Here is a 19,457-nt window from a genome sequence, read left to right on the forward strand (position 1 = left end):
TTCACAGCCATCCATCCAGAGAGCTCTCCTTCTTGATGTAACTAATCTAAATTATTCGAGTTGGAGCTGAGCTTTGATCAGGTGATGAATGCTTAACTCTGGTGGCACTGAATTCTCATTGGATTTAGAGCCTACTCAAAAGCTATATAAACTGATGATTTTTGCATGAGGTTTGTAGTATGAAGTTAGCCACTCTATGAGACTGAAAGTTGTTTAATGAAGCCTTCTTTAAAAGACACAAGGTAGAATTTTAGTGGAACATAATCCTATCTATTGGCACGATACTCAAGATGGATCTCAAAATAGAGCCTGTATTTGTAGTCAAATTGAGTGTATTCAGTGCTTTTAGAGGCCCAGCAGAACACTATATTTAAAAGTGTATCTGAAATTATTAAAAGAATGTAAATTGTTTAGTCTTCTCAATTCCAGGATTTTTTTTGAAGCAGTTCTGACTGTTTGGGGCATGTTGAGACAGCTTGAATTCCTCCTGTATTCCCATGCCTCAGAGCTTCCCATTGGCTGTCTCTCGACTTTCAAAAGCACCTATTCTGTAGGAAGCCCTAGGGCCAAAAGCTGGTGAGTGTAGCCTCTAGAGCCCAAGGGGTTTAAATACAAAAGTTAACCTTAGCTCAAGAAGCCAGGCTGCTGTCAGTGGCAAGGGAAGGATCCTGTTCTTATTCACTATCGCAAGTTTTAAGTGAGTCATTAGTTGTCCACTTAGGCTCTTTGAGTAAAATTAACTTTTTTGAATTAATCTTCCTCTTCTTATTCCACTGATCTTTAGTTGGGAGTGACAGACTGCCATATGATTAAATAATTTATTAATACTTAAGTTCTGAAGAGACTTAGATGCTTTCAAAAATTTTATCTCAAGTCATTCAAGGACAGAACTTACCCCTACAATCTATATATTCTTTATAGCAATGGAAATATAATTTCTATTAATATTTTTCTTTCTTTCTTTTATGTTAGCAGATGGACCATATCTTCAAATCATAGAACAGCCAAAACAGGTAAGAACAAGACTACATTTTGAAAATGTCTAAGGTAGCTATATTCCTCTATTCAGCTTTGAATAAACTTATGACTTAAATAAAAAAGAGCACATAAAAGCCTGAGCTCTCAGAACAAATGTGGCACTTGAACATGGGTTTTAACTTTTACTTTTGTAGTTAAAGCATTTCCTGTTTTGATCTGTTTTCTTTATCTCTCTCTGGAAGTGTCATAATACAAAAAACCAACCCTAAGGGTTTTAAAAATATGCTGTGCTAAGTATAGACTCTTCATCTTAGAAGTGACTCTTACAGTACCCCAGTATTTGGAAACATAAACTAGTAGATAAAACACAGAAGATTTTTAGGATTTGTTTCATAGTTTTTGAAACACAAGAAGTTAAAAATAAAACCACTTAATTCCCAAGTTACAGGAACTTCTGACTTGTGTTTTGTTGTTGTAAAGAAATGCAGTTGTCCTTTGAGATTATTTTTGTTATGGTTTTCTGTTTTGAATAATCAAAGAAAAATGAAGATAAGTACTCAAATGAAACTTTTTTTCTGTTAGGTAGCAAACACTGACCTATGCTCCTGTGACAGCAGAGAAATCATTTCAATGCACTGGTTTTCATGCAACTGATGTACAAATAATTGCTGGGTAAAGATTGCCCTGAAGGGTGCCTGGGTATTGTTCCCCTTTGGCTGGTGGCACCAGCAATTACAAGGATTCCTCCTGAAGCTGTTACAGTATGGAGGTGCCTTTCCTGTCTGTCCCAGTGAATGCATAAAATCCTACCTTATAGAGCTGTTCAGTAAACAGGAGAAGACAGTGGCTAAAAGCTGTCCCATCCTCCTTTTGGTCTTTTGCAGAAGCATACTGCAGTCCTGTCTTCCTGGCAGGAGGCAGTGGAGAACATTGGTTTCAATCACACACCAAAGACATTTTTGTGCTGGAGCATCCTTTCAGGAATAGGGCTCTTCATCACAGCACTAAGTGAAACAGCAGTGTACTGTGAACTCTTGGAAGAATATGCTGCATCTTCCTCATTGTTTTAAGTAAATCCCAAGTCAGGCCATGTCTTTGCATGGGGGCCTGCAGTGCAGTCCATAAGGAGAAACCATTGTTTCCACGTGTGGCTTCTCAGCAAGGGGCTCCTCTCATGGGGTACCCATGTGGCAAGCTGGGCAGGAGCTGGTAGCAGGGTGATGAGGGTGATCCATCAGCAGAGTGGTGTGTCCTGCCTGCCGAGGGTGATTTGCCTTTTGCAGAGGTTGCTTTGCCTTTGGATCAACTTGAGCTCAAGCTCATCATAGCTGGACACTTCACACACAGTAGTGACTCAGTTCACCTTAGGAAAGCAGTTGGTTAGGTCAGAATAAAAGTCATAAAAATTTACATTTGCTTGGTAAACAAGTTCTTAGCCTGAAAAGACTTTAATGAGATCGGTATTGAAGTTTCTGCTTGTAGAGTAATTTTAAGGCATGTTGTTCACTTTTAGCTAATATAGACTCTGAATTCAGAGTTGACTGCTACTAGAAAGAAGCTGAATGATTCTTGGAAAAGGCTACAATGTTATTTGGTGCTATTTGGACACTGGAAGCCTTATATAACATGGGGATTTTGCCAGAATTTGCAGGACTGGAGAGCAGATCTGAAAGCAAAACTGAGGACCACATGAAATACATTGTTGAGTTAGATTTACCAGACATCTTCACTTAAGAGTTGCATCTTTCATGCTTTATCAATTTCCATGTAAAATAAAGGGGATGTTCAACAATGGATTCGATGGAGAGCTGTGTTCTGGACTGGTTTTCAATATCCTGCAGTTCTCTAAAGTATATTCAGATGTCTGTTTATGTAGCTGAGATGAAAACCAGCCAGAGTCCCCAGAAGCTTTTGTGCTGTTTCTGGATTTCACTCAGAGATACAGCTTTCATATGTTTTTCTCAGAAGGAAGAAGTGTTTCTGTTTCATCCCCGTGCTTTCCTTCATGGTGCTTTGGACTCCTATTATTATTTGATTCAATTTTGTCTACTTAGCAGCAATCTTGGGAGAGAATATCTCGTCTTGCATTCTCTACATGTGAATTTGTATCCTGTTGTGAGAGTATAAATAGCTCTCTGTTTCAAAATATCTTCACTTAACCAAAAGAAAAAGAGTTTGCTGCTGTGTGTGAAAGTGAAAGTAGAAGAGGTTCTCTAGGGCTACAGTTCAGTGATGCTTTGTTAACCAGCACTCAGCATTTCACGGCTGAACAATTGTAACTTTTCCACTTGTTTGAGGGTGTGTGTGTATTCATCTTTGTGTGTGCTATTTCTCTGGTTCTGTTTCTGTAGAGCTTTCAAGTTTCTTTTCCTTTATTCCACAGAGGGGATTTCGTTTCCGATACGTATGTGAAGGGCCTTCGCACGGTGGACTTCCTGGTGCTTCTAGTGAAAAGAACAAAAAATCCTACCCTCAGGTCAAAGTAAGGACATACAGCATTAATTCTATGAAGTCAGTGCAAGTGTCATCATATGTATGTGTATAGGGCCTGATTGCATAGCAACATGAATTTGTATGAAGTTGCTCAAAACAGACTGCATTTCAATCCCAGCCTTCAAATTTGATTTTGAAAATTAAGTTGTCCTAAGATGTGTGGGTTTTGGCACTGTTTTTATCTGCCAGCAGTTGAGCAGTAATTTATCTGTGCCTACTACTTCACTACCATTGTGCAGACTAATGGAGCTTTTCCTTAAGGTGCAGTTTTAGCAAGGCTTGGGCTGCTCAGTTGTTCTATTTCCATTGCAAAGCATGAGTCTGCTTAGTTCTTCCACTTCACTCGAGGATGCTATTTACCAAGTTTTCCCTTTTTTTTTTGTTAATGTTACTCCTTATTCGATATCTCTAGGGTACTCCATTCTTAGGAACTTAATTCCTTTAAGGTCAACATAGAACTTCTCATTTTCATAGGAACAGGTGTTCACTGAACTTTTTTTTGTGGGATTATTTTTCCCCCTCTGGAAAAAAAAATTCAAATATGTTAATCAAAGAAATGTTCTATGGAGGCACAGTATGAAGATTAGAAAAGCGATTAATCATTGTGGGACTGGAGAATTGTCTTTGTCTATGTTTCTTGCAGCAATTCTTTTTTCTGTGAAAGTGTGGAAAAGCTACACTGTGTCTTTTCAGTATTCTTTTTAAGTTAAATGCAAGCCTTGGTCTTCTTAGTGCATTGCATCTTTGAACTGGTGCACTACAAATTCTCATGAGGAGCAGGGTTAATGTATTCTAATTCTGTTGTTATTTCTTAATGTATTCTAATTCTGGTGCTCTCTTACTCCTTGATGGGGAAAGAAGGGGAGGGAGCAGTGGCAAGCAATAAGCCTCTGCCTTGGTGTGTGCTACTCCTGGTTGTTCTCAGTGTGTGTGTAGTTTGTCCTCAGTTCTTGGGAAAGGCTGGAGTTTGGAACAGTTGCATCTCCTAATGAACCAGTATAAGCATAACATAATGGAAATAATCAACACTGGCTGAGGTAGCCTAGGCTGATGGTTTTGGGAATTGAGAAGAAGCTGGGAAAGCTGATTTCATATAGCCTGGCAAACCTCTTAGGAAAAAATACCAGCCCAGGCAAAGGATGTACTTGCTTTTCTCTTTTTACTTTACTGTCCTATTTACTATCCTTACTGTCTTTACACTACTGTCCTATTTTTATAGTAGTGATGAACCAATGAATGAAATTTCACTGGAATGTTCAGATATAAAATAATTTACTTCAGTTGAGCCAGATCTTTGGATTCTCATCCAATCTATAGTGATAATAATACAAGTGATACTTTATAAAGGTGTGGTAGGTCACACAGTAGCATGACAAGGAGTTATACAGGAAATGGAATTTCTCCTTGAATAACCTAGAAAACAGAATGTTCTTTGGCTTTCCATCAAACCTTCTAATTTCATTGATCATCACTTTTTAATTTCATCTAGAGCTTACACACACACACATCCCTTCCCTCCCATCCTACTGTGTGCGTCTGGGTTTTTTTCCTAGTACAAATCCCCACATGGCAACACCTGCTGGGAGAGGCTGGCAAGGGAACGCAAGTAAATTCCTCAAGGCCATTGCTTGTTAGTGCCTGTTCTTGATTCAAGTGGTGCCAGGAAAGAGAGAAGTGTTTCACACCTTTTCCTGTAAGTCTTTTCTGTGTTTTGTCAGAATGTGCTCATTTTGTTGTAACTGAGTGGAGCACAATTGAAAATTGCAATTTTTTGTTGTGTTAGGTTTTTTGTTTTGTTTTGGTTGGTTTGCGATTTTTTAATTTTTTGTTGGGTTTTTTTGTTTAGTTTGGGGTGGTTTTTTTTGGTTTTTTTTTTTTTTTACTCTTGTGCCGGTTTTGTTTTGGTTGGTTTGGGATTTTTTTAATTTTTTATTGGGTTTTTTTGTTTAGTTTGGGGTTTTTTGTGGTTTTTTTTTTTTACTCTTGTGCCAGTGTTTTCACTATAAAACCTACATTAGTTGATCACAGTGCAGTGAAAGGAAAGTAGCATGAGCTTTGGCTGTACAGTAAAAAAAAGGAGGTTTTGTGACAGATCTTTAAACCCTTGGCCATGGTGTGGTCAGTACAGCTCACATTGGGATCTGCTTTGTGAGAGTTTGACCAACTCTCTCAAAATTTACTAGTAGCTACCATGGGATGTCCAGAAAATAGACATCCTCAGTGCTCAAAAAAACATTGCAGTCTCACTGTTCTGTTTTCATAGGATGATGGATTGGAGGCCAAAACGAAAACACATTTATGGCGTGTGACCTCTTGCATAATGTGAACTGTTCAATTTCACCCTTTGGTTTTTTCCTCCCTGCACCGTCACTAACTTGTAACTAAGCTGGAACACATGAAGACATATCTCTCACATAAAGGCTGGAGTTTTGAAGACTTTACTGTGTCTCTTAGCAAGGTGTTTAGGTATTTAATGACACGTTTAACCTTTCCCTGTATAGTGTATTAGTAGATGATGTAGGTCAGGAGTTAATGTAGCAGTTCTGCAATGCCAGTCTTTACGCTTGAAACAAATCTGCACCTGTCAGCAAGGTGGAATTGGAGTAAAACCTCTTGTTTAATGGAACAGTCCTGACTAATGGAGTCTGGATAACAGTATATATTTTTCTATACTATCAAAAATGGGATTAATTTATCTTAATGATTTGTGGAATTACATTCCTTTGCTTAGCCCTGTCTTTGCTAAGAGTAATCCTAATACATAAAAACATCTTGCATATTCAGAGGATTCTATATAACTTTGCATGTCATTATGGAGAGCAGTGAAGTTGTAGATAATAAATATGTTACAATTAAGTTATGTTTTATGATTGAAGCCTAAAACTCTTCATTTAAATTTCATTTTTATCCACTTAGTGTAAGTAACACAGCGCTGGAAAATTTTACTCTCTAGAACAGTAGAAATCAAAGCTGCTGAACTGCTTATTCATCATTACTTTTTTGTCCAGGGGAAAAAGTAATCAGTAGTATAAAAAGAAAGGATAAACCAGCAAAGTCTAATATTATCACCAGCATACTTAACTATCTAAAATTTTTTATTTATAATTTGCTTGCGTTTTAGATATTTGAAAAAGTGTGAGAAAACTCGTCCAGAAAATTCCACTGCCCTTACACATTTATCATATGTGCCCTGATTTTGCATACTGTTGTTAGTGTAGGCAGATCCATGTTTTACACTGAAGTGCTTGATCCACTTTTAGGTGTGACAAGAACTTGCTGAAAACAGCAGAGTGAAGGAAATGTCCTGGATTTTCATCTCCTCGGGGGCAAATCTTCGTGGGTGGCTGCAGTCTCTAGTTCAGTGTTCTTTGTGAGCTGGATGTAAATGAGCTCCAGCCCGGAGTTCAGAGGTGTGCCTGAGCTAAAGAGCACCATCTCTCTGCACACGAGTTTGGGCACAGAGCACTTTGGCTTGTGAACTGGAGCTGCACACCAGTTAGGCAGCCCTGAACCCAGGCACACCAACAGAACTGCCCAGCCAGTCGTGTCCTGGGGCAGTCCCAAATCATACCTCGGTCTGGAGAGAAGAGTTCTTCTTGGAATCAGTGATTTCAGCACATTTACTTTGAGTTCAGGAGGAGAATTTATGGAAATTTACTTTGCTGATGAGCCTTGGTGACAAAAGGAGCATATTTATTTGCTTTCCACGCCCCACCCCCCCAGCCCCCATATAGGAATTAAATGTAAAGTGATACAGATTGCTGATTACAAGTCCAAAAAATCAACTAACAGCTGAATTAAGTCAAAAACATGAGAGAGGAATAAGCAGACTCTTTGGTATAAATCTTTACACCTCTTAAAAATCTACTGAGTCAGGTTCAGTGAGATTTGAGCGTTTTACTGGTAAGGCTGATTTAACTGAATAGGAGGCACTGAATCTCTTTAGAAGCTCATATTTTTGCCATTAGAGTGACCTGACAGTCAGAGAATCAGATCTTCAGCTGCCATTGGTTTAAATTACTTTACATTGCTTTTTCTTAAGTCTATTAAGTAAGTACTCAGTTGCCTACATGAATCTGAATATTTTGTCTTTAATTAGCAACTGAAAAAAAGAGAGATACTGCTCTGTAAAAACAGGCTGTCTGTAAAGAGTGAGTGATGCCTCATCTTTGGAACATTTCTTGTACATGCCTACATGCCTAGGACAGCAGTAGTGACACTCTGAAGGACAGGCAGGGCTGGGGCTGCAGTTGGCTCTGACAAAGGGATGGGAAGGAGAAATAGGTGCTTTTGTAATGCTGGTGTTGTAGGTTTAATGTGGTCTTTTCCATTATTTGCTCCTGGTGTTGACCAGTTGGTTCCTTTTTTTGCTTGTTAGAGTAACTGGGAAGAACATCTTTGAAGTATGAAAATATTCTTTAAAAGTTTTTGTAAAGTTTTGGAACCTATAAAAATTGGCTGGGATCTGGATTGCAGGAGGACATGAAATAACTGAAAAAACTTTCTACTCTTGTTTTGAAATTGACTCAATTTCGAGTTCACAAGGTCCTTTTAATCTTTCAGACAAATCTCTCAAACAGAAAGAGCAGATAAATGTAAGCCTGCAGCCTTTTAACTTTATCAGATCAATTTAGTGCTGCTTCAGATACAGGATGTAATCAAGTATTACAGGTATACTCTGCCCAGGAACTCCTTCTTGTCTCTTTTCCCCTCACCTTTAATTCGAAGTTCAGCAGCTATTTGTTGGATCACAGCTCTGATTTTGAGCCATACAGCATCCACATGCAATCTCCCCCTCATGCTGAGTCTGTTTTTGTGTCAGAACCATAATCCCTGTTCAGCATTGTAACACACCTTCTACCTTTTCAGGCCCTTGACAGTGTTTCTTAAGTTCCTGTGCAAAACCTAGTAGTTACTTGATACCTTAGTGCCAGAATTAATTTAAAATTATTCTAAAATTGTGGCATGATTCAAGGACATTGAAAAGTTATTTCAGACTTAATCTATGGTATGTAAGGATATTTAACCACTCAGACTATTTTCCTGGTCACCAAATTACCACAAATGACTCAAAATCAAGAAAATCTGTCTATAAGAAATAAAGGTAGATGTTCAGAGGCATTCTGTCCCCTTTGCAGCACAGGACATCAGACTGGATGACAAAAATAGTCCTTTCTTGCCTTATGACCTACATAAGGTATTACGTTTTAGGAGCCCTTTTGTTTTTCCCCTGAGAGGGAGAGACTGCAAAGATCATGCTGAGCTGAGTAACAGGGCAGATTGCAATCTCTTACCACTGCAGTTCTGTGCTGTGCTTGCAGGGGCTGGAAAGTCCTTGTTGTGCAGCAGTCCTGCCTCCAGTTTCACTGTGGTTTCTACAGCTGATGGAGGACTGTCTTGAACTTTTCTGGTGTGACACCAGAACATCGATGTTATTCATAGTGAATATAGCACTGCAGATGTGCTGGGAGCTTTGTAGTAGGGAAAGGCTTATTGAGTGAGGGGTAAAATGAAAAGAATTTCTTTTAAGCTACCTTTTTGAAAAGTTAATTGTAGCAGTGGTGGTGACATACTGTAGCACCAAATGCAGTTGTTTTTATTTTCACATGACTTTGTGAAAGGTACACAAGAATCTTCTCCCTGCTAGTAAATGACAGAAATAGTCCAGCAGTGATTACCCTGCATCTCTGTACTGATTCAGTCCAGGTTTCAGTGTGGAAACAGGAGGGAAGCATCAGCACTCTGTCCTGTATTTTACAAACTGCCACTTGTAAAATGCACATTACTGCAGAATTACACAGTTAACTAGCAGGAGCGGGTAATGAGAGGGCTTTTGCACACCTGCTCCTCCTGGAACAACTTTTTCATAGTTGGGATTTTTTTTGCTTTAAGCAGTGAATTGGAAGGGAGGGAGGGCATGCATTGTACATATGCAAAGTGTTTCAGCTGTGATGGAATGGGTTCAAGAGAGGGGTTAACTGGAGTGAAGGAAGCTAGCAGGACTCACTAATGTGGTGAAATCCAGGCAATCCCTCACTATCAGCATTTTATCAACAATATAACCTTAAATATTCAGTTCATCACTGATTCATCACTTTAATGTTTATCATGATTCTTTAATACCTTGGTTGATTAGATCTATAAGCTGCTTGTAATACAAAGAACTTGGCCCAAGGCAAATTAGAAGCAGAATTAGAGGAGGAGGGGGAAAAGCCCAACATTGATAAAAGGGTTAATTAAGTGAATTGGAAGGGAAGGTAATGTTTGCTTTTTTAAAAGTGGGGTAATTTTATGTTCAGCGTAATTTGAAAGTGGTGCATAACCCATAACAGCCTTGGAGTATTACTGCCTTGGAGTGAGGAAAGAAAATAAAGTTCTAAATAATATATGTAAAGCAAATAACATAGCAGTATGGTATTTGTAATTTTAGATGTGTTTTTGAGGCATTGTTTTTTATTAAATTTGTTAAAAATGTATGGTGATTAGAAACTGTGGTAAGGGGGGGAAAAAAAGCTTTGTAGGCTTTCAGAGTTGGGTATACGAAAGAAAGCACACATTTCATCATAGTTCCAGTCCAGCAAAATCCTAGGTGGGAGTTCATTACATATCCTTGTGTACACTTAAGGGAGATATTTACTGGACTGAGTAATGTGTGGTGATGAAGTACATTGAGCTAACAAAATGCCTATTAAAATAGAAATTATTCACTGTAAAATCTCTACCTAATGAATCATCGTAATCCAGCCAAAATGTTTTATAGTAATCATAATGCTTAAAAGTAATTGTTAAAGTCCTTCTGAATTGGGCAAAACAATGCAGGGGTTTTAGTTTAATTTTCTATATGCTTCTGAATGGGTAACAATGTTTATTGTGAATTCAATGTATGGATTGAAACTTAAGGACAGCAATGTGGACTAAATGGCCAGAATTTAAAAGTGAGATTCATGTTTTAAGAAACAGATGAGGCTTTCCTTTAGCTTTTTTGGTCAGTACTTCTGCCATTTGCATGTCAAGTTTAATTACAAAAAAAAGTGATGAAAGTGATGATCTGCTACAGTTAGTTTGCCATTTGTATTTCATGAAGAAATGCATACACATCTCTCCTATGTAAACTCGATTGTACTTAACTGACAGAAAATGCTCACCTGGAATCATTACTTGTTCCATTTTTAAAAAATAATCCCACTTTCTTTATATTTATTTACAGATCTGCAATTATGTTGGGCCTGCCAAAGTAATTGTGCAGTTAGTAACAAATGGGAAATACGTCCACCTACACGCTCACAGCTTGGTGGGTAAATTCTGCGAGGACGGAGTGTGCACGGTTCTCGCAGGACCCAAGGACATGGTTGTAGGGTAAGTCTGGCAGCTCCTGGAAACCTGAGCTGTGGGGGAAGCATCCAGACTGTAAAAAGCAATACAGAAATACTCCAGAGAGGCAGCTCTGGGGAGCACTCGTCTCTGCGCTCTGATCTCTGTTTTTTTTTGTATCATAAATAGAAAATTTAATGGGATTTTTCTTCACCTTTGTAGAATTTTCCCTAAGCAAGCTAAACAAATTTAAGTAACTAATTTTTACTTAGAATTTGTACAGTTTTAATCTCTTGGTGTGCCGTCTAAATTTGTGTTGTAAGTCCATTCTTTAAAATGCAAGGAGTTTTGATCAGAGAAGGGACTAAAATTAGTCCTACCATTTTGTTACCTCTTTGATCAATATTTTACTTCTATTGAAACCTGTCAGTAGAAATGTAATGGAAGACATCAAGAAAATAGGATTAGTAAATATGAAATTAATGCAGGACGAGTATAAACATGAAAATACTGCATAAGTCAAACTTGTAAAGTTTAAAGCAGAAAGATTGTAGTGAAATTGTAGTTGGCCTGTTCTTGTTTAATTTGAAAGAATAATTGTTTATATCGGTAAATGGAGCTGAAGCTCCCAACTGTATTTTGAGGCTTAGATCAGGTTTCGTGCTGGCTGTGAGTTTTAGTTCTGTGATCTCAAGAATGTCTTTGTTGGTGAAGATGATGAAGTTTAAAAAGCTGAGAAGGTTGGGAGAGAGAGATTCTTTTAAACTGTAACTTTTGATGTCCAAGCCCAGTGCACTGACTTTACCGCGCACAACAATTTAAATAGCTTTATTTCAAATGCTCCTTTTCATCTTGAAAAGTTTGGCTCATTTTCTAACCTGTCTTGTTTTTCATCAGATGTTTAGAACCAGCTTTCCTGTCCTCACTTGACCCACATGAAAATTGAGTTATTGTGTTGTTTTCATACTTCCAAATCTAATTGATTTTTCAATATGCCAGCAGATTTTTACAAAAGCACACCTTGTAGCATGGAAATTCTTATATAAATAGCTACTAAAAGTGTCTTGTAGAATGACCAGAGCCTTCCTTAAAACATTGTATTTGTAAAATATTCCACTGTTTTCAGTTTTTTAGCTTGATCTCCAAACCATTTTCAACAGATGGAGCATACTCTGAGCAGTTGCTCTACTTAACAGGCACACAGAATGACATATTAATGTCATTGCCAAGACACAGCAAACAAAGTGTGACTACTAGATTTTCCAACATTTTTTAAGTTGCTTCCCTTTTTGGAATTCTGAAACCTGACAGATTACTACTTATGCCACAGGAAAGAGCACCCATATGATTGCTGTCATATAATGGTGCACATTTTACATGTTTTGTGATCTTGGCTGAATTTTTCTTGATGGAAAATTCACCCTCAGACACTAAGGGAGTAGGGACTAAGTAAGGGCCTAAGTAAGCCTGTAGAGTCCTTCTGTAGACTTGGGTTGTGTAGCTGCCTCTAGTACAGAAAGGTTCCCTGCTGCAGGTCTGGCCTAAAGCAGTTCCCCAATCAAAATTTGGCAGGTTTGCAAATCTTGGAATACTTCATGTCACGAAGAAGAAAGTGTTTGAAACTCTGGAAACACGCATGATAGATGCTTGCAAGAAGGGATACAACCCAGGACTTCTGGTGCATCCAGAACTCAGCTATCTGCAGGCAGAAGGATGCGAAGACAGGCAGCTAACTGGTATGTGAAAATGATGGCCTGGTTTTAACTGATCTTTTGTTAAAAACAGGCTGACCTTCTGAAAACATAGATTTCCTAGCTGGAAAAAGACCTTGTGTAGGACAACAGCCAATGTCTGTGTGCTTTTAAGAGGTGGTGCATTGTTGCTGTGTTTTAGCGAATCTGAAAGGAGTCTGCTGTCAACACATACCATGAGGATGGAGAAATTTCCATCCACAACTGCCTGTACCAACCTCTGCACCTGTATTCCATTGCTCTTATGCTGTTGAATAAGCTCTTAAATAGAGTAATTTTGCATTATTGCAGCAATACATGATAGTCTTAATTAAATTAGGGACCTCCTTTTGAGAACACTTTCATTCAGCTGCATTTCACCCATATCACTGTAAAACCTGTGGTCTGCATTGCTTTCAAGCACTGTATAGAGGGGCCAGCTGTCTTTTCACACTCTTAACACCAGGAATTCAGGTGTCCTTAGGAGTGGCCTCCATCCTTTTCACAACCTTTATAAACTGAAAGCAGAAAGTAGTAATTTGCTGTCTTTCAATTGTGTAACTTAAATAAGATCTGATGCACAAACTGCCAGATGAGTGCAGTATAATTTGAATAGCTGCTCCACTCTGCTTAGAAAGGGAAAACCCAATGGATACTAAATGTAAAAGACGACATTTCCTCACTATCCATGCCTTTGGATGTTTGTTTTCTCTGTTTTGTTAAGGATGCCCTACCCTTTGTGTTAATTCCTCTGTCTGTCAATTCCAGAGCGGGAAAGAGAAATCATCCGCCAGGCAGCCATTCAGCAGACCAAGGAGATGGATCTGAGCGTGGTGCGGCTCATGTTCACAGCCTTCCTTCCCGACAGCAACGGCAGCTTCACACGCAAGCTTGATCCCGTTATATCAGATGCAATATATGACAGCAGTAAGTATATCTGGCTCTGATCGCTTTTGTAATTAGGAGCAGGCTTTTGTACACACAGAAATGACAGGTAGATATTGCTGTGCCTAGACTCATCTAGCCCTGCCTGCCTGGTGTTTGATGAAAAACAAGTGGCCCATGGATGATTAGCCATATGTCTGTCCATGTACATACAGTATCATTCTGGTTTTAATAGATGGCAATGTAAACCACAGAGGAAGATTTTATTTTGCTGTTAGCATGTTTAATCCTGCCGCTTTTATTATAAGGATTTTGTAAGTTCTTGCTACATGCATAAGAAGGACTTGAATTTTGCAGAGTTTTCAGTTGCTTTCTGTGACAAACCATTATTACACGAGATGTGAGGAAAAAAGTTACTTTGCTTTTATCTTTGTTGAGAATTTGACACCTTTCAGTTTTGCAGACCATCTGCTTGTCCATATTTTTTAAAAGATAATGCAACCATTCAGATCTGTCAATATTTTTTAGAGCTTTCCTCTATTTGTCTTTTTTCTAAGAGAATTTTTTCACTTCATTTTTTCCCCTATGCTGTTAAATTATAGTGACTCATCTTACTTGAACCCTTTCTGCTGCCTGAATTTTCCTTCCTGAGGCTGCGGGATCCCATGTTCTTGATAGTCATTCTGTAATGAGTCAGGAAAAGTACCTTTTTTTTTCCCCTTTGTGCATCAGTCATGTCTATGTTATTGCTTTTTAAGGACAAAGTCTAGATCAAAAGGTACTAAATGCAAATGCTCTGCTATAGTCTGTGCCTTGCTGTTAATTGGGAAATGTAGTCAGGTCAAAAAATTTTGTCCTAAACTAAGGAGACAAAGAAAGGTGACATTTTGTATGCCTGTTTCTGCAGTTGTAAGTTGCCACTCAGATGTCAGTTACTAGTTTCTGATCTCCCAAGGTTAATTCCTGGTTGCTAGTTTCAGAAGATCTTTCTTGGGTTTTGTTTGGGAGTTTTTTTGGATACTTCATTGGCACCATTCAAGCCTTCACAGAACAGACATAACTTGTGGTAGCATAACTTGCCAGTCAGAGCTGCTTTCACTTCTCAGATGATAGTTCTGTCTTGGGGACCAATAGTTGTCTATTGATGCCTCTACTAGGATCTGTGGAGGTCGGCTTTTTAATCACTGTCCAGTACATTGGCCACAAACTGGCATACTTTCAAGTAAGCCACAGTGTAAAGCAAAGCACTGTAGATGGTGAAGATAGTGAGAAACAGGAAACAGCTCTCAAGAGTGTCACTCTGTCAGAAAGCAGGGAGGAAAAGTTACATTCTCTTGTACAGCCCTGTTGTCAGAAAATGAGTCCTAGTGCAGGGTGCTGGATGCAGTTCACTGCTGGGTTACCTTGCTAGTGCAGTAATTGTGCTGCAGTGGCTGGGATCTTATTTTGTAGTTAACACTTCAAAGCTTAGAAGATACGAGGTTGTCTTTCATATGAAAAGCCCTTAATTTATTCATGTTTAAAAAAACACAAATTCAGGTAGGTTGTATTGGAAGCTTGTTTTTCTGTTGCATTTCTGTGGGTTGTGCTTGGTTGTGTTTTTTGAAGTCTAAATCTGTTACAAAAGTAAGCAAGTTTTTTTTTTCATCTTCCCTTTCAATAGAAGCTCCCAATGCCTCCAACCTAAAAATTGTAAGAATGGACAGAACAGCAGGGTGTGTGACAGGAGGGGAAGAGATTTACCTGCTCTGTGACAAGGTTCAGAAAGGTAAGAGTCATGAGTATTGTAAGGCACACCAGGGTGTTCATCTGGAGTGCACAAAAAGCCTCCTGTGCTCTCTTTAGTGTTGTCCCACTCTGGTAGTGCAGCAGGATTTGTAAGCACTCAGCCTTTCTGGAAGTCAAGGCAGCAGTCCAGAGATTTAATAAATCAAAACAGTCTATTGCAAAGAAAATTCAGCTTCTCTGGCCGCCACAGAGACCGTGTGATCATCTTTGTTCTCAAGTTTCTGCCCTTGCATGTGTTCTGGAATTTTGGGGGGTGGTGGCTGCTGGGTGATGTTTGACTCCATTAACTAACACCTGCTCTGAATTATTCTAAAGTTTCTGGTTTATTACTACGTTCCTGATTGTGAAGAGTAAGTATGAGTATTCTCTGTTAACCATGGGTGGGAGCTGAATGTGTTCAGCACTGCTGCTAATAACTTCATTTTTATGTATACATTTATGGTAGAGATTACTCAGTGTAAACAGGTACTTCTGACAGGTTCATTTTCAGTCTCTGCTCATGGCTTTGAATCTGTGAGAATTCAGCAGTGTGGATTAGGATACTTTGGTTTTTTATTGGAAGATAATGGTTAAATGTGGTTTGTTACATTCGGGCTAAGTAAAAAGAAAAAAGATGGGAGTGAGGGAGATCCTTTGTACTCTTCAGCTACAGGTAGTGCTTGGGACACCCTGATGTAGTTACATGGTAGAGTGGGTGTCCTGTTGTCATCTGTTTCAGGAATCAGTCCCTGCTCATGTTGTTAAAACCACTGTGACATTTTCTGTTGGTGCAGGCTGTCCTTTTCCATCTCTCTCTCTCTCTCTTCTAAATGCCCTTCATAAACTTAGGGAAGAGAGAAAGCTTTGGGGGCTTTTAGGGACTTTGAAAGAACTATTTTCCTTTAATAGTGCATCTACCCACTGCCATGAGGAGGACTGAGATAAAACATAACTCTTACGCACAAAATAAATAAATAAATGTCTGACTCAGTGGAAGCCCTGAGGTGGGGTTTCCCCTCAGCCAGACTGGGGTTTCCCCTGACCTCACTGCCTTCAGAAACCTCCTGCCTGAAGGAACTTGAGCATGCAGGACAGCAGGGCTGGAAGTGGTGGTTCACATTCTTGAGACTAGCAGGTGGGGCACCAGGGGAAGCAGTCTGTCTGCTACAGAAGCCTGTCCTGCATCAGTCTCCCTAAGAGACAATAGACTTCTCCTAGCTTTTTCTCACAGGAGTGCTGTGGAAGGAATTTACTAGTGAGATGTTTTACCTAAAAAAAAAAAAAAATAAATAGAGAATGAAAGGAAATTTGTTCAGAGGAGCAGAAGCCAAATGCCATGTTTCTGGCCTGTGCTGTTTGGAGGGTGAAGGATCCCTGCTGCCACGCTGCTGGCTCTCACCCCCCCAGGTTTCTGAGCTGCAGCTCCACCGTGGCACTCTGCCAGCAGCAAGCGGAACTTGAACTGTGGCACTTCAGGTTTTGCTACAGTTTTTTGAACTGAAACTGTTGGAGGAGAGAGGGTGGTTTCTACATTTCACGCTTCAAGTTCTCCCCTCCTTACATGTTTGTTCCAAATAAGGCTCCTCTGGAATGTTTTATAACCCTAGAATAGGAAGATGATGTGAACCTAGTTCTCTTTTTACAGCTCAGTAAATAGAAACTTCAGTGAAGTCATTAGGGTTAGGCTGATGTAAATTTGATGTCAAAAATGGGTTATTTCTGCTGTTTTCATAAAACAGATAAAGGTAATTGATGTATTGTGTGGTATTTTCATCCAGCCAAAAGTAACCATGTTGATACTTAGCTGAAATAACCACAGCCAAAGGTTTAAATAAGTGCAAAGACATCCCAGAGTGTTACTTTCATTCTTTGCAGATGATATTCAAATACGTTTCTATGAAGAGGATGAGAATGGTGGTATGTGGGAAGGCTTTGGAGATTTTTCTCCTACGGATGTACATAGACAGGTAAATAACAGAGCATTTGTCCTTTGTTAATGATTCTCCCATCTCTGTAAGCTGGGGTTATACTATAGCTTATAAATTATGTAAAAGCATCTGTATCCTGTGCTGACCTCATCTTTCCTAATAATAAAAACAGTTTTTTAAAGACATCTGTTAGGTGACTAGGGATACAGTGCAAGGAAATTAGGAGAAAGCCCCATTGCTTTAACATGCACCCCCTGTAAAATGGGATAGGACAAATAAACAGCTGTGAGAGCTCCTGTGAACACACTGAGAAAGCCACAGAAGAGATGTTAAAGGATGAGGGGACAAACAGTGCAGTACTGACATATGGGATGTGGTGGCACTTAGCATGGCAGTTCTGTCTTTCCCAAAAGGCTTTAGGAGTCAACCTCAGAAGTGAAACTGAAAGGTAAAATGGAAGTTTGTTGTTGTAACAGCCCTTTGCTCTGAACTTTTGCCTCCCCAGCTCTAAACCAACACCTTCAAAACTGCGCAAATGTGAAAGCCAAGTTGTCAAAAGCCATGCTCTGTGACAGAGATGCTTGTCTTTGTTTCCTTCACAGTTTGCTATTGTGTTCAAAACACCCAAATACCGAGACGTCAATATCACAAAGCCAGCATCTGTATTTGTACAACTGCGGCGGAAATCTGACCTAGAAACAAGCGAACCAAAGCCTTTTCTCTACTATCCAGAAATCAAAGGTACCTCAGTAAACCCGTTCTACAGATTGGGAATGGAAACTGTAGGGTCCCTAGGAATGTTTTAATAAGATAGAAATTCCTCACCCAACCAGTTCTGGTTTTAGCTGTTATTTTTAGAAAATATATTTGCCTCCTTGTTTTGGGAGTCAGTATGCAGTGTGATGGGTTTATAATGGGTTTTGTAGGTGGTGTTGTAGGACTGGTAGGCAGTAAATCCATGCGTATTTTCCAAGTGAGGCTTGTTCCTAGCAGATTCCCTATATGTACTCATACCTGTCCATACAGTAGATGGCACTCTTCCTCTGAGTTTCTGCCAAACAATACCTGAAGAGATTTTACTGTCAGTACTCACAGATGAAACCATAAACCACAACCTGTTTGGTGCCTGGTGGAAAAGGCACATATTTTGCAGTTCTCACCTTTTACCATCATGCCAATGTCACTGATGTTTCTGTATTTTCCATTTGCCTGGACTAGTTAAGTAAGGCCAAGACATTTCTTGTGCGAGCAGGGAAAGTGCTGTTTCAATCTCTTGTTTAAAATTTTAGTTACTTAGCAGAAGTAGAAGAGTCGGTATTGGACCAGCTTCATAAATTATCGGTGAAAAGGAGTTTAATCAGCAGATCTGTGCCCTTTGATGTCTGCATTTGAAATGTTTGATGGGAATGACATTGGCAGTCATGGTTTTAAATACCAATAATGGTGATGATATGGAAATGCCTTGAGGCCCAAGTCATAATTGGTGTTTCATTGTATTAAGATTATCTTTCTGCTTAGCAGTTTACCTGCCTGCAGGTTACACTACTGAATTCTAACCCTGAGTGTTTTCTGTGCCTAAGGTAGAGCCATGTTGAAATCAATTCCCTGTCAAAGTCTCTAAACTAAAAATGTGCATTAGTGGTGAGAGACTCAGGACAGCTGAGGAGGGAGTGGTGGTAGTCTGAGTGAGTCAACTTCACAGCTCTTAGAATAAAATAGCACAAAGCTTGAATTCTCAAAGCTTCCAGAGTTGCCAGAGGATTTCTTCTTGGTAATGATTTCAGGAACCTCTTGCACAAGTGTTACGGAAAGTGAAGTGTTCAGCTGCAGAGCAAAGCTGCCAGATTTGAAGCAAACCTCTTTTATGTGCCTCTTAATCGAGTAAAATTAATTCAACATTATATACATTTTCAGATTCCCTGTACAACCTCATCATGAAATTACCATTTAGGAATATATTTTTCCCTTGTTGCAAATGTTCCCACAAACTTAGACCCATGTATGTGGATTTTTTTTTGTGTTTCTCTGACTAGATTGCTCTCTAGGGTTTTCTCTCCTCGTCAGTGTGAGTATGCCTGATGTGTGCATGCATACTTACTTGCACATCATGTTTACCTGGAAACCGTTTACATGGCTTTGTCAGTGTACTGTCTCATGTATTCAGCTGTCTCATCTGATGCACTGACTGATGTGCCTGTGCATGAAATTTGTTTTTGTCATATGGCTGTTGAAAACTACTAGATGGTTTAATATGCAAATGATATTTTGTTCTTTTCTCAACAGTTCTACTGGATTTTAACCCATGTAATGTTTGTATCCCTATTTTTGTAGCTCTTGTCATGATATTTTCACTTTCCCCAATCAT

At 39.2% G+C, this 19,457-nt stretch overlaps 1 protein-coding gene across 3 annotated transcripts in view; it reads left to right on the forward strand.

Moving 5' to 3' along the window:
• The window catches only part of NFKB1 (nuclear factor kappa B subunit 1), a 58,179-nt gene that overhangs the window by 19,118 nt on the left and 19,604 nt on the right, over positions 1-19,457 (forward strand). For 2 of the 3 annotated variants that reach the window (XM_039701996.1, XM_039701997.1), the window contains exons 4-11: positions 973-1,013; positions 3,362-3,460; positions 10,679-10,827; positions 12,355-12,518; positions 13,281-13,439; positions 15,061-15,165; positions 17,040-17,131; positions 17,695-17,833. In XM_039701996.1, coding sequence (XP_039557930.1) covers positions 973-1,013; positions 3,362-3,460; positions 10,679-10,827; positions 12,355-12,518; positions 13,281-13,439; positions 15,061-15,165; positions 17,040-17,131; positions 17,695-17,833 — 948 coding nt within the window. The remainder of the gene's footprint in view (positions 1-972; positions 1,014-3,361; positions 3,461-10,678; positions 10,828-12,354; positions 12,519-13,280; positions 13,440-15,060; positions 15,166-17,039; positions 17,132-17,694; positions 17,834-19,457) is intronic. The other variant, XM_039701999.1, reaches the window with a different exon arrangement.

The sequence above is a fragment of the Passer montanus genome, unplaced genomic scaffold, assembly GCF_014805655.1.
Source record: "Passer montanus isolate IOZ18808 unplaced genomic scaffold, ASM1480565v1 scaffold151, whole genome shotgun sequence".
In the NCBI taxonomy this organism is placed as follows: domain Eukaryota; kingdom Metazoa; phylum Chordata; class Aves; order Passeriformes; family Passeridae; genus Passer; species Passer montanus.